Here is a 16,300-nt window from a genome sequence, read left to right on the forward strand (position 1 = left end):
ACTGAGCTCTGTGGATCTACCCCTATGAAGGAATGCTTTTATATATATATATATATATATATATATATATATATATATATATATATATATATATATATATGTAATGTATATATATTATATTCATCTACGTACTGTAATCTCAATAATGTTATATGTCTTTGTTGTCTAATAAAATCATTTCGTACTTTGCACCTTTTTCTATAGGAAAATCAAGTTCTGTGGTTTTGGAGTGAAAGTGAACAAAAAGCACTTCTAACAAAGATCATGTGTCTGTTTTAAACAGTGTACTGTATAAGTCTGATATACAGAACAGACACAAAAAGCCATTATACAGTATACTGTTGCGGCCTTTGTGATTCGTGCAAAATAAATGCCTTCTATGCACATCAGGCAGGCACCATGCAACTGAATCCCATTTGGTACAGCTTTGCCAAAGGCACATACATCGTCTCTTGCATATTATGTTACTGTGCCTTTTTTTTTTTAATAACTGTTGGTAAAACAATAGACTATACAGATTATGGTGTCACTAATATTACATTTCTCAATATACCGCAGGAAAATATCAATCAGTGCAGATTGTAATTCCAACACTTCCTCTCCGGTGAATTGTATGCAATGAGAGAGCTCCAGTGGGACACAACAACAACAAAAAAATATACATTTAATATCATGAAAGACAGTGAATGACAAACATGCAATATTTGCAATCGGTGGGTTTGCCGTACCTGTGGCAGAGTAGGGTAAGCAACAGGGATAATCTGCTTCTGGTTCTCTGATAAAATGATGATATCATCGACTGCCCACTGGTCGTACCCTTCCCCTGAGAATACTGGTTGCCACCAGCGGAACCTGGTGCATGGAGTCCTTGCAGCATTGGGAAGCTCAAGATATACAAATCTGCATAAACATACAGAGATCCACATGTCGTCTTAGAAAGTAGGGTACCTTATTTCACAGTTAAAATGACCATGCTGTTAATCGTGCACATAATTTTCTTCGTTATCGCTCATATCAATATTTGTATTTGGTTTACTTGGACCAGAAGGTCTCCCTGTAGCAGGAAGACATTTACCTTGCCAAAGAGAGACCCAAGGTTATATTTTATCACAGTCATCCCGGCTGCCATCAAAACATGGCTGCCATCACCAATGTGGTCACCAAAATAAAGTGTAAGGGGGGTGATGTAGATATTACCAATGTTCTCTTTATTATCTGGCTCGAGGTCAGTGACATTGCTGGCGGTTATTGATACATTTTAGATTCTGAATGTAATGGAAAGAACAGGTGAACTTGGGCTCTACTGATGAGGACAGTCCTGTTACCAGAGAACTCCAAATCTCCAGTCACGTAAATGAATACAAGTATATACAATATATATATATATATATATATATATATATATATATATATATATATATATATATGTATATACAGTATATATATATATATATATATATATATATATATATATATATATATATACACACCCACACCTTAATGGGATGTTTCAGGTCACGGTTCTCCCCAGTTCAGATACATATGTTAATTTATCTATAGTATCTAGAAAATAAGTGCAACAGACAAACTGTACATGGTGCGTAATATATCTTTAATAATAAAAAGAAAATGTATCTAGAAGAATTGTACTCCCAATGTGAACATTTTAAAACGAGCTTATCTGAAAGTTCATTTCTCCTCTGGTGTACCACGTGCCTGGTCTCCTATTGCGGTGCACTGCGGCCAATCCTACACATGCACACAGGCGGACAGGGTGTGCAATAGGAGACCATGCACACTCTCGTGTCAACACAACTACAGCACCTGATTAACACAACGACACATTATACTGTACTTGTGGTTTCTAACAAACCTGATATTATTGACAGATTTTTTCACCATTATTTCCTCGTATTTATTTTCTCTTTTATCTTTATTAAATTTTGAGTGGCCTCATTTGCTTTGGTTCTATACTTTATGCATTATTTTTTATTGCATGCATACGTTTTATTCTCTATGTGTATTTATCCTTCTGAGTTAGTCATAAATCTACCCCCACATCCTTATTGTATCTCTTATTAGTTTCAAGTAGCTTTCCTTGTTGCTCTCTAGGTTATACGGAGCGGTTCAACCTGTCACCTCTCTGATTTTCTCCGAATCTTAATGTTTTGGAGTAGATGTCAATGATTTTTTTTTGTGGTCTCATTGCCTTCAATTGAGTCTCACTGACAGACATGAGTTCTTTTCCATTCAAACGTTGAGACACGCCTCTCCGATTTCAGTTCATGGAGGTTGACGTCCCGTGTTTTGATCGCAACCAATTGAAAAACACAGTTCATCTAGTTATTTACTTTTATGCACGCATGAGCTACAGTAATCGCAGCCTCTTCCACAAATAAGCAAAAACAAAATCATATTTGATACAGAGACAATGGTTGCTTACTTAGGTTTACTGAAGTCAGAGAAGTACATTTCTGCCAGCAGATGCCAGTTGATTCCTCCATTGTTACTGTATTGGAGTAACACGCCTTCCTCTCTGCTGTCTGGTTTGTTGCAGGAAGAGGTCTCTCCACCAATCTGAATATAGAACTGTATAAAATCCACCCATGTAGTGTCCATGTCCCAGCTTACAAGCTGCCTTCTGCCATCCTTTAAAAATATATGAGGGATAAATGAAACCGTTCATTTCAACAATTGTTCCAATATTGAAGGTCAATGAAATATTGAACATGTCAAGAAGTAGAGAGGGGGGGAATGGTAGGGGGGGGGGTGTAAATGCTATAAAAAGGGAGATAAGCTGTAGAAATGATAAAGGTAACTGAAGTAATAGAAGGTACATTCTTGCGTTTTGAAACATCTGTTAACCAATAAAGATGAACCAATTCCTGCTCTGTTATTGCCTGTGTTTTTGACAAAACTATTTATTGGCAAAAAGGCAATGCCATTTTCAGGATATCCTGAGATACGAAACAGAGACATGGTGTAAAAGTATAGGATCGAGAATCACAGACATGTCTGAAGTGAGGAGCGCTTGAATGTTCTTCGGAAAATTCGGTAGAATATTGCAGTAAGTTTTAAGTTAGAGTGAAAAATGTCCAGTGTATTTTTCAACATGGAGACACCAAGGCCTAGATCCACTAAACACCTTTAAATCAGGGAACATAACATCACGTTAGCTAAAACAGGATCAAGTCACTTAACGGAACTCTGTAGATCTGACACCTAATGCTCATCATGTTTCTAATCTTTATATAATAAAACTAATTCTTGTATGTTTGGTGCTAGATGCTGCGAATCTGATTGGTCCTCAGCCTCTGGCCATGACGTCACCCAACTGCAACTCTCTTCTCATCACCCGCAGAGAGACACACACACACTCACTCTCTGTCCTCTCCCCCCCCCCCATCAACCCCCCATCACACTCATCCTCACGGCCCTCCTGCCCCCAGCCGCCAACTTCAGGCTCCTACCCCCTCGCTCCCAACCAGCTCCCGGACTCCTCCCCCCTCGCTCCCAACCGAGGTGAGCGTGACAACAACCCCCCTCCCCCCCGCCGCAGTGAGCCGCCGCATGCTGCGGGACATGCCCAGGGGGGAGGGGGGAAACAGGGCAGTGGCGACCGCGCGGGACATGCCCTTCCCTCTGGTCCCCTTCCCCACGGCGCTCCCTTGCTTGCCCGCGTGGGGAGGGAGATGGGCGTGGGGGGGGGGGTGCGGTAGTGGTGCGCAGTCACGGCTGGCGGGAGGTGGGGAGCCGCCTGTTCGGATCGCCGGACTTCCACTCTCCCTACCTCCCCCACTCCTCCTGTCCACTGTATGTGTGTGTGTGTGTGTATGGGAGAGTGAGTGTGTGTCTCACTGTGTGTGTGTGTGTGACACTGTGTGTGTGTGTCACTGTGTGTGTGTGTGTATCACTGTGTGTGTGTGTGACACTATGTGTGTGTGTGACACTGTGTGTGTGTGTGTGTGAAACTGTGTGTGTGTGTGTTACTGTGTGTGTGTGTCACTATGTGTGTGTGTGTGACACTGTGTGTGTGTGGGACACTGTAGGGTGGGGACCGGAGCTGCGCATGGGGGGGAGGAGCGGAGAGGGGGGGGAGCGGAGAGAGGGGGAGCGGAGAAACAGACAGGGGGAGTGGAGAGGAGGGAGCCGGAAATTTTAAGCCCGGCCAACGCCGGGTGCCTATCCTGTCCACTGCCCCCCCCCCTCCTGTCCACTGTCCCCCCCTCCTGTCCACTGTTCCCCCCCTCCTGTCCACTGTCCCCCCCTCCTGTCCACTGTCCCCCCCCTCCTTTCCACTGTCCCCCCCCTCCTGTCCACTGCCCCCCTCCTGTCCACTGTCCACCCCCCCTCCTGTCCACTGTCCCCCCCTCCTGTCCACTGTCCCTCCCCCTCCCTCCTCCTAGCGGGAAATTTAACTCACGGGCAACGCCGGGTCTCTCAGCTAGTGATATTCATAAAAGGCGGAAGCGGATTCTCTCCCCCTGAAAGATCTTCTCCGTTGGCTCCATATTAAACTCTGCAAAATGTTTCCTCTCGCCTTCAAGCTTCTCTATTCCTCAGCCCCTTCTTGTATTTCAACTTCAATTGCTCACAATATCCCTACTCGGTCTCTCCGCTCTTCTCAGGCCTGTCATTTCTCTCCCGTACCCCATGGCACCACAGCTCTCTCACACACTGCACCCCATTTGTGGAACTCCCTCCTTCTCAATGCACCCACAATACCTTCTCTAACTTCAAGACCCATCTGAAAACTTGCATGTTTAATGAAGTCTTCAATTTGTCCTGGTTGACCAAATACTCCCTAACCACAGTATGTTCTTAGCTACAGTATGCTCCTATACATACTCTAACCCAGTGGTGCTCAACTCCAGTCCTCAAGACACCCCCAACAGGTCAGGTTTTCAGGATATCCCTCCTTCAGCACAGTAAAAAACTGAGCCACCTGTGCTGACGCTGGGATATCCTCAAAACCTGACCTGTTGCAGGGTCTTGAGGACTGGAGTTGAGCACCACTACTCTAACCAATGCATTCAAATGTACTCCTACTGTTTCTGCTAGTCTCCTCACAATTACATTGTAAGCTCTTGAGGAGAGGGCCTAATTTATCCCATTGTTTTGATATCTTAATGCAAGGGTGCGCAAAGTTTTTAAGTTGTGCCCCCCCTGCCTGCTTACCTCCTGCCTCGCGCCCACTCTCTTCCTCGGCTACGGCGTCAAATGACGACGTTGTGGGGTCATATGACGCCACGACTCTCTTTGACAAAGGGCGACGGCCCGAAACGCGTTAGAGATTTTACTCATCCCATACCATGATGTCTACCATGGATTAAAGGATTTTTAACCTCCTACTTACCGGTGTCTAGCCCCCGTTACTTCGTTGCTGTGCTCCGCTTTTTTCCATTGTGGACATTCTCCTGCTACTTATTACACGTGATGCACGCTGACGGACCCACCACCTCTCAATTGTGAGTACCCAACTCCTTCAGCTACGGATTGGATGTTTATATCATATCTGTGTCATTCTACAGGTAGACGTTTATTACTGTGTTACACATTATGGGGTCAGGCATTTATAGCTGACCCGCACTTTATACCACAGGTCCCCACATTTTAGGAGACAATTATTGACACATTGGAATATTTATGCTCAAGAGAGTGGATTTAAAACGGTTCTTCAAAGAATTGTCTTACTATTCAAGATATTTATACTTATACATTGATTCTCCACAGCTGAGCATCGATTTTGGTACCCTGTGTCCTACTATTTGCTATCCCTGCTTCAGCACAGTAAAAAACTGAGCCACCTGTGCTGACGCTGGGATATCCTCAAAACCTGACCTGTTGCAGGGTCTTGAGGACTGGAGTTGAGCACCACTACTCTAACCAATGCATTCAAATGTACTCCTACTGTTTCTGCTAGTCTCCTCACAATTACATTGTAAGCTCTTGAGGAGAGGGCCTAATTTATCCCATTGTTTTGATATCTTAACGCAAGGGTGCACAAAGTTTTTTGTTGTGCCCCCCCTGCCTGTTTACCTCCTGCCTCGCGCCCACTCTCTTCCTCGGCTACTGCGTCAAATGACGTTGTGGATCATGTGATGTCACGTTACCATGGCAACGTGACATCCCGTGACCCCGGTTACCATGGCGATGCATTGTCAAAGATCAGGTATGAGAAGCTACAGAGGCCTCACACGGTCCCTCTTTGGCCACCGCACCCTCTCTGAACATTCTCCCACCCCGCCTGGGGGGGCGCGCCCCCAACTTTGCACACCATTGTCTTAATGCACGGATCCCATCTGTATTATATTCCCTGAATTTGGATAGTATTGTAATGTCTGTAAAAACGGTAAAGCACTGTAAACCTGATTGGCGCTATAAAAATAAAACTATACATACATATTCTGCAAAACATAGAAATTAAGATATACAATAGCAAGATAAAATATCTTAAAGTGGCCCTACATCTAATTTTTTTAAATGTTTAATTAATTTAATTCTGTTATACTAGCTTTGAAGCAAGGGGTCCCCAGAGCTGAATCATGTTGATTTCAGCTCAAGGGACCGTCTGCTTCCCTAGATAAAGCTGAACCCCGTTATAACACTGTGCTCGGGGTCCACATAATGAGACCGCATTATAACTGAGATTGCGAAGAAAAAAGAAAAAATGGCCACTGCGATCATGACTTACCAGGATGCAGGGGATCCGACACCACGGGTGAACATGGATGCCTGCAGCTCACCCCCGCAGCCTCTCCCAAAGCCTACACCTCACCACTCGCAGCCTCACCTCCCGCAGCCTCTCCCAATGCCTGCATTTTACCCCCCGCAGCCTCTCCCAATGCTTACAGCTCCCCACCCGCAGCCTCAACTTCTGATGCCTCTCCCATTGCCTACACCTCACCCCCCGCAGCCTCGCCCAATGCCTACAGCTCAGTTCAGTTATTTTTATACTGGTGCCTTAACTTCATCAGTACCCTTCTGATAGCATACTTCATTGTAAAATCTTCCAGTATGCTAATAATTTAAAGAAGTATTCATGTAAGAAGGACCTAATAGAGGTTTACAATTGTAACAGGCAATCAGTAATGTTGTACATACTGATTTCTTATTTGCTACTGAATTCCAGTACAACTGGCACTATTAGTGTTATAAGAAAATGTACCTTAGTGCCAAAAGGAAGATATTGTGTTATTTGCAAACTCAATTTTGTAGCAGAGAACATTTACATTGATATCGATCTTGTGCATTTGGTGTATTTTGCTCTGAAATTGTATTTGTGATTCTTTGGTACGTTTGTGAAAAATGTATTTCTTTTTCATTTGAATAGATTTTGAAAAGTCACAGTATCCCATGGTTATGGTAAGACAGAAAACTGACAAATATCCTCCATCATACAAAAGCAGCAGAGTTGCTAGAAATGTGCTTATTTATATGCCTCAAAGAAATGTCATCCTGTTCCTGTTCATCAATCAGTGCAAGATACCCTCTAAAAGCAAAGTACTGCATTTATGTATGTCCATGCGAAAGAGAAGATGAAGTGATGAAGTGGTCTCTCTTCAACATCCAAAATCCCTTCAAGAGAACTTCCATAGAATTCACCCATGGCATGATGTGGTTTACACTGCTGGCAATGTTGTATTTTATTTTATGTTTGGCTACAGTACATTTTATAGAACCAGCATGAAAGGTTTTGATATACATGAGGTTTCAAGATCAGAAAGATCTACAGTATTTTTCAGAAGTGACACCTTTGCCATCTATAAATCGTGTGTTCTAACCGCAACAATGAAGAACCTTTATGTTGGTCAAATGCAAACATCAAGCCTGCAAAAAACATATTACATATACAGTTACAGTACCAGAACGGCACTAACACAGATACAAAGACAAAAGACACATATACAGAATAGTTTCATTCTCCATGAGAGGAAAATAGTTGGCAGCAAAACCACAAAGTGTGGGGTAAAGATGGTAGCGGCAACTCTAAGGGATAGCGTAGTCTTAAATCATGTTCTTTAACTGACGAGGCGCCGCCTTGTACCTCACTTGCCAAATTATAGATGTAAAAGTTGAGTTATAAAGAAGAATTCATCCTGGAAGAAGCCCTAGATTTTGGATCACATGCAAAAAGGTGATTTACATTTGGGAAAGGTGGAAAAATCTGTATATGTCTTAGAGAAGAATTACATTATTTTGAGGCATAATTCAGCTTTATGGTGTTTCCCCAGAATTCAGATTTATTTTATCCAGAGGAGGCCTTTTCAGACTTGAATATAGAAATATCTATTTATCCATATATATTTAGGCACTGTACCGTGTATGAGTCTCACTAGATGTGCTAAAAACTGAGCTTTGTCTGTGTTTTATGTTATGTCTCTGGTTTTAATAGAAATATCTGATCCACATTGGGAACAATGGATTATGAAACACCATATCCTCCATTGAGACATCATGGTTTTCTACAGTACGGCCATCAAGTTTAACCTAGGCCAACTTTAGACAACAGATACTTTATCCTATATCTGTACTTACATTATATTAATCCAGAGTAAGGCAAACAAAAACAATCGCAGTGACACATTATCCAATGATATCTCATAAAGGGAAAAATAAATTCCTTCCTGACCCCAAGAATTGGCATTCAGATGACCCCCTGGATCAACATCTTTCCCTTGTTTGCTTATTAGGTATATCCCTGTATACCTTTCCTTTCTAAAAAGATGTCCAACCTTTTTTTTGGAAGATATCTGTTGGATAATATATAGTTTTTTTTCTACGCAGCACAGTACATAAAATGGCACAGGGGCTCTCTGCTGCACAGAGCTTAGATAGAAGCAGAAAAAAAAGTTCAAAAACCAGTGCTGCACAGTGAGAACTAGATTCAGGGGGAAAATTCTGCAAAAGCTCACAAAAATGAATACATTGATATTCATATACAGTTGTGTGAAAAAGAAAGTACACCCTCTTTGAATTCTATGGTTTTACATATCAGGACATAATAACAATCATCTGTTCCTTAGCAGGTCTTAACATTAGGTAAATACAACCTCAGATGAACAACAACACATGACATATTACACTATGTCCTGATTTATTTAAAAAAAATAAAGCCAAAATGGAAAAGCTATGTGTGAAAAACTAAGTACCTTGTGGTGAACCCTCTATATTTGCGCTCTCTCTCTCTCTATATATATATATACAGTGGTCGAGAAATCACCAAAAAATCTACTCGCCACACAAAAAAATCTACTCGCCACCTAGTACCACACGTGTGCTGCTTGGGCCAATAGGAGCTCGCCACGATGTTAAATCCACTCGCCCAGGGCGAGCAAGTGTATAGGTTTGTCGGACACTGTATATATGTATATATATATATATATATATATATATATATACTGTATACACACACATACACACTGCTTTCTGATGTGTCTGAGTAACACCTCACAAAAGATTTCCATAAGACCTATGACGACAAGTCTAAGGCCCTTGTGATGAAGGGGGTACTAGTATCGGTCCCACCGGGGGGGTCGGGGGTGGGGGGAGAGCTAAGTTCTCTCTTGTGAGGTTCAACCCCTGCGTTAACATGAATAGCCTTTGGTGGATATGCAATGTTAGGGGTAATGTGGCTGGAAACAATATAACGATACATTATTTAAGGAGTAGCACTGGGTTAATGTTAGGTTGTTTGCGTTATAATCAACCGAATGTTAATTTACATTATAGTTAAAAAACAAACAAACAACAGGCGCACTCATAGTGTAATAAGGTATCAAAATGTATATGGACTGATTAAAATATAAATTGCGCACTCACAAACATTACAGGAACAAGAGCATGTATGAGATATATCTCAATCGCCAACGATAACTGCAGGGTCCCAGCAGCAGTATGATCATGCATACAAAAAAGCATATAAAATTCGGGTGTACTTGCACATGTACTCCGAAACACGCCCTACGCGTTTCGTCCTTAAGACTTCCCTGACTAAGTTTATATGCTTTTCTGTATGCACGATCATACTACTGGAACTTTTAGCGCAATATTAAGAGCGTAGCCAATGCAGTGAGTCCCCACTGAGAGGAGCCACAGCCAATCCAGGAGATCCCTGTGACGTCACAGTTCCCGCGAGATCTCGGTGAGCAGAGTTGCTGGAGTGAGGGAGTGAACGGAGTATCTGGTATATGGAAGATACCTACCTATTCACTGACCCCTGCAGCACATGGTGGAGTCCTCAGATGGACATCTGATACTTTGCTGGGACCCTGCAGTCATCGTTGGCGATTGAGATATATCTCATACATGCTCTTTTTCCTGTAATGTTTGTAAGTGCGCAATTTATATTTTAATCAGTCCCATATACATTTTTATACCTTATTACACTATGAGTGCGCCTGTTGTTTGTTTGTTTTTTCCTTAGATATCCTTGATGGATTGGTGGTCCCTTTTCACAGGCTGCAGAGACTGTGAAGGACAGTGTTTTTGGGATTGGACCATCATTTGTATTGTATATTTTACATATATTTTTCGTCACATATATTTTGTTTTATATCTTGTTTTTTAGTTATTTTATTTCAATTGATATATTTTTTATTTGCATTATTATTGTCTCCTAAACACCATTGGTCTCATACTTTAATCTCACAGTATTACATTATTTGTATTAGTTGGGAACTGGAAGGCGCTACTGCTTTTATTTTTCTTGTTTGTTCTAATTACATTATAGTTAGGTTAAATAGGCTAACTTAGCTTTGCCCCATAGTGGGCAATTCAATAGGTCGCTGTAACAGGGACTTATCCCTGTTTAAATAAAGCTGCCTCAGAGCTCTGAGTAATCCAGTAGGGAGCTGGTTAATTTCAGCCAGTCAATTAACCAGGCTCCACCTGGCTAATCAGAGCTGTAAAAAAGCCTCCTGTGAGAGACTGCTAGAGAGATTCCTTAGCACACAACTTACTTGAGGAGAAGATGATGTCTTGGGCACAAAGGCTGTGCTGACTACAAGACACACTAAGACCAGACTGATATTCCTGGGAGCGGCTGGACTGCAAAGCCTGCAGCTGGAGAACCGGAACCGCCGGACCAGTACGATCAGATAAGAGTTGTATATATTGCTCCCTCATAAACTGTTCTATGCTTTTTGGACTAGGAACTGGCTTATTTAGCCAGTGACAGATAGTTAGGGCATATATTGTCTGTTTATTCTCCAAAGAGGAGTAGGTGTTTGTTTATTTTGTTTTTGTATGTTGTACAGAGATTAAAGGAACAGGCTCAATAAAGCCAGGTTATAATTTCACCCAAATCGGTCTCCATTAGTGTACCTCTGCACAGATCTCTTACAGATGCAAAGTGGACAATCAAACTGCAATCATCAGAAAACTCCTATTTAAAGCAAAGGTGGTTTTCGGACGAACTCTGTGTGATTGGCAGCTCCACAGCATATTGAATTACCTGCTTAGCATCGGACTGTCTCCCACTCCAATGTGTCTCCCTACCCACCCATGTCTCACTCTTCACCCCATATCACTCTCTCCAGTCCCATGTAAGCCAGTCCTCTCCCCCGTTACCCGTCCCCCCATGTTGATGATAAGGCGTGCAAATTTAATATAATAGATACTACATTTTTATGTACATACAGCTATCTGCATTTAAACAGGCATCTCCTTCCATGAATTAATAAGATGCAGATGACCTGAGGATACCCATAATTCCTGCTTCCTATATCACTAACATAAGAAATGTAAATTATATATTTTTACATATATTTTTATAAAATATATAAAATATATATTTTTATATATATTTATATATATGAAAAAATCACATTCAGTTGGCACACTGTAAACAATGAAAAAATGCTGATGCTTGTCCCATATGCACATGTAAGTAAATAGATTTTACCAGATTGGAGTCCGGAAAAAACGAGACAGCACACAGTCCAGTAAGTCCAATAGAACTGTATTCAGTGTAACATAAGAAATGTAAATTATATATTTGTACATGTTCTTTAATACAGGGAGTATATATATATATATATATATATATATATATATATATATATATATATATATATATATATATTTTTAATTTCTTTGGTAATATTTAAGGTCCTCCTCTAAAAGGCCCCATATTTTGTGTACAAACTTTTGATATAAAGTTCTTGATCGATAAGATCACTGTAACAGGGGATTTATCCCTGTTCAGGAAATGTGCCTCTAATCCAGCAGTGTGGTGGTTAACTGCTGGTAGTCAATTAACCAACACCACTTGGCTGATTAGGTTTGTTAAAAAAGCCTGCCTGTGAGACAGGAAGTGAGATTGTTCCTGAGTCTCACAAGTTGTGGGACTGACCATAGGGACAGACGTCTTGAGCCTACCAGAAGAGGCTGCCAGCAAGACACAGGGGAAAGTACTTCTAAACCTGGATCCTGACATTGCCTTATCGCCCAAAGGTGTGGACACCAGAAGAACAAAGAAGCCTTCCCCTACAAGAAACAGATAAGACTTTCCTTTCTAAGACTTTTTGTATATCTGCACATATCAAGATATATGTTTGGGGCTGGGAGACATGCTAATCTAAAGGGAGTTGTGGACTGCATAGGTTTCACTAGAAATACTCCCAAGTGGAACAGAAGCTTTGTTTGACCCCTTCTTTGCATATGTTTGGATGATTTTCTTGTGTTAAAGAAACAGGCGCAATAAAAGCCTTTATTTAATTTCACCTTAAAAAATCTCCATTGCATAACTCTGCACATGTCCTCTTACAATCACCTTTCTTTATTGTATGTATTCTAAATGATGTGCGAATGAGCCTAAGTGATACTTATTCCACATTCACTAAGCTCTGTTAAGGTTAACACTGGGAAATAACACTACGTGATTTAAGTCATACTGTATCTCTCCCTCGTCCTGGCCATGCCTAGCAAAAGCTCCACTCCACGGTCTTGATGGGGGTAATGCCAAGACTTAAATAATCTTACGTGATTTAAATACAATGCAGTGTTATACTGGAATGTGGTGATGTTAATCTTATGCTAATGAGCTCAATTAGGGCTGTTATTTTTTTGTACATAATCACCTTCATGAATAAGGCATTAACTCCAGGAGAATGACAGCGGCCCCAGTTTTTGGTAACGTCACATTATTTGCACTGACTTAATAGAGTGAATCTAGAACTCCTGTCAACTAAAAAAAAAAACAACGCCTAGCGCTACAAAATAAATATGTCAACACAGCACAATAAATAAAAAGTTCATGTTAGTGTAAATAATGTTCTGTATAAATACAGTAGAAGCTGTTTAGAGAAATAGATGCAGTACATTATCATAAAGATGAAACAGACACTGCTTAGTCAATCAGTATTACAGTGGTGTAACAGAAACAAAACACATAATATTTTATTAATATACCCATCAACATTTCTATCCCCAGTGGTACCTTTAAAAACATTAAGGCCATACTTACGAAACGGTAATATGCAATAAAACACCTTATGGTGAATGGGTTGTAAGGGGGTTGGAAGGGGTCTTCAGTTGCTGGAAGGGGTCTCATAGAATATCACCACTTAGTAAATACGATCCTAAATGTTTAGCATTTTTATAAACAAAATAGTGTACCAATGATTTATGAAATGTTACCTTCTGCATGTGACTCGAAAAGCGACACATTTCCTCAACACACCTCGTGTAACGAGTAGAACACACTTTGTGATCGGGAAACCATACCTTGGAGAAATACAGCGACGACCCCGATGAAATGACGCCGCAGCCTTGTTCTGGTTTCACAATCTCTCCTCCAACCACTTCTTGCCAGTCTGTTTCCCAGCCGTTCAAGCCTTCAAAGTCTGACATCACAGTGGTTGGAAGGGACGTTTCAGGGAGACATTGGGGGCCCTGATACCTGGCGTCGCACCTTCAGATAGGAAAGAAGATACAGCATTGCAAATGCAGGCTGCCGATGTACAGTATGGTATAGTAATGGTTTTCTCACTGAACATGCTGGGGCAAGTGTATCAAGGCAAAAGTGGGGCAAAAAAAACAAAAAACTGCACCATACAGTATCAAAGAAAAAAGTCCTATTGAGATAAATAGGATTTTATCCTTTGATAAAAATCGTGTTGTTTTGCCCCAGAATTGCTTTGATACATAGACCCTTACTGGGGTTGTCACCTACTTTAAAGAAGCAAAATGTGAAATCTTATATGGGTTTTTTTTTTTAATACATCTGTTCTGTAGATAATAGTGACTGCTTTTTTTTATATTTTATTTTTTTAAATTCAACTCTTAATGCTATTTTAAACTAGTTTTAAAGCATCCATTGATTTATAGAGCAGGTTTAGCACACCTCCCAAGCAGCGCAAGGTCTTTGTAACACTTTCCTCTTTGTGATAATTTGTTGCCAGTGTTCCCAGCAGTTTGACCTGTAAACTGTAAGAATAGATGTTACCTTAGTAATATAAGGATACATTGTAGTTGCTGAATTACACTGACTGAACGATTGATTTAATTGAAAGTCGGCCATTATGTTAGGCACGCAATCGGGGATTTTACAGATTTATAACAGGAGCGCCAAACTACTGACAGCTTAGGTAGGAATGTATAAGGATACATTGTCACATGCTTTGCATATTAAAACAAGGAAGAAAAAAAAAGGAGGCATGTAGTAACGCTGCTAAGGCTTGGTCCCCACTGGCTGCTGCAGAGCTCGCTATGGCGGGCGCTGCGGGCATAAGAGCTGCCTCTCAATGGGGTTGGGACCGCTGGGAGGGGGGGCCGCCGTGTGGCGAGTTTTTCTTCCAGACCCGAAAATTGAGATGGACACGGGCGATGGAGCTAGGCCACGCTAGGCCACGCCCCCGGCGGTTCAGCCAATGAGGACGAACCTGCCGGGTGACGTCATGGCCGTGCCCCCGTCGCTACCTAGTCACGCCCCCTCCCTGTCTTTCCCCCTGCAGACCGGGGAATTCAGCTGCACGCGCCGCCAGCCTCGCAGGCGCGTAAGCAGCGCAGGCAGCGGGGCCGTAGCCTTAAAAGGCTGTACAAAAAACCCCTATATCATGCACAGAATACCCCTATATCATGCACAGAATACCCCTATATCATGCTTCGCCATTAGAAAAACATGAATTTGATAGATTTTATTGCTCCTATTCTTTACCTGCATAGGCCATGGTTGCACCAACCGTGTCCACTGCACATATTTGGGCATTGTTGACCAATGTAAATATTGTCCAAAGCCCACTCATCTTCTGCTGTGTAATATCGCTGACTCCAGCGGAAACGGGTGGCGCTGGACCTTGGGAGGTCGAGAGAAATAAAAAAAAATGTTTTAAACCATGAACATTACTTTATGAAAAAAAAAAGAAACATTAGCGGACAACAATTCCCAGTAGGAGCTGTTCATGTGGCAGCTACTTTATCTGCCTGCATGCACAACAATTAGAGCGCAAGCCCTTCAGGACAGGCTCTTATTGTGGGAAATTCTATGTACAGCGCTGCGTACATTGTCAGTGCTATATAAGAAGAAAAACATTAGTGCAAACATACAAAAGAACACTCTTTTTCTGCCAAACGAGCCTGTGATGGATGTCACTGAACGGGTTACATTCTTTATTTTCCTTGTCTAATCCCAACAAGAATATGTGTATTTAGTGCATTGATGGAAAATTCCAAATGTGTTCGATGCATCCAAATGTGCATTACAGAAATGTAATGCTGCGTATTGGTAAAATCCCTCTAATTTTAGACAAAAACAGACGCTCGCACTTCCAATATTTAGATAGATTTAAACTTAAAACATGTCACATGAACACCACACAGGTTTACATACAGCAGCACCTAGCTGCATCTGTGTGAAAAAAGATCATTGACAATGTTACATTAAAAACAGGATTGTATTGTAATTCAGCTTGGTTTGTGCCAACGGTACAGTGCGTGTTTTATGTTTAGTAATACTGTATATTACACTGGCGTATGGTGCACAGAAGAAGTTTACTCTGAGTTCTGAAACAGAGGTTCGTTTCCTGTGTTACTGGTGTCACTGTCACATGTGGGAAGTACTGCAGGGCTGCTAAAGTAGGAAGATGTGATCCTACACAATACAAACATCAGACAACCTGTAGCACTTTGGACACCAAGCCTTATGATGAATCCAAAATACTGGGCATGAATGGACCAAAGATTTAGCCAGCGAACCTGTGAGAACATCATAATAAAAATGAATTAAAACAAATGTAGACTATAAGAGTACAGCAGTAATCCCCTCAGGACCTGAGTATTAACAAGTTATTAATGCCTC

General features: G+C 41.4%; 1 protein-coding gene across 4 annotated transcripts in view; it reads right to left on the bottom strand.

The window, feature by feature from the left end:
- RELN (reelin) overlaps window positions 1-16,300 on the bottom strand; it is a 483,994-nt gene that overhangs the window by 119,974 nt on the left and 347,720 nt on the right. For all 4 annotated transcript variants that reach the window (XM_075599655.1, XM_075599652.1, XM_075599651.1 and 1 more), the window contains exons 23-26: window positions 15,161-15,298; window positions 13,729-13,915; window positions 2,444-2,649; window positions 729-900 (exon numbers count right to left, since the gene is read on the bottom strand). In XM_075599655.1, coding sequence (XP_075455770.1) covers window positions 729-900; window positions 2,444-2,649; window positions 13,729-13,915; window positions 15,161-15,298 — 703 coding nt within the window. The remainder of the gene's footprint in view (window positions 1-728; window positions 901-2,443; window positions 2,650-13,728; window positions 13,916-15,160; window positions 15,299-16,300) is intronic.

This window comes from Ascaphus truei, chromosome 5 (assembly GCF_040206685.1).
Source record: "Ascaphus truei isolate aAscTru1 chromosome 5, aAscTru1.hap1, whole genome shotgun sequence".
In the NCBI taxonomy this organism is placed as follows: domain Eukaryota; kingdom Metazoa; phylum Chordata; class Amphibia; order Anura; family Ascaphidae; genus Ascaphus; species Ascaphus truei.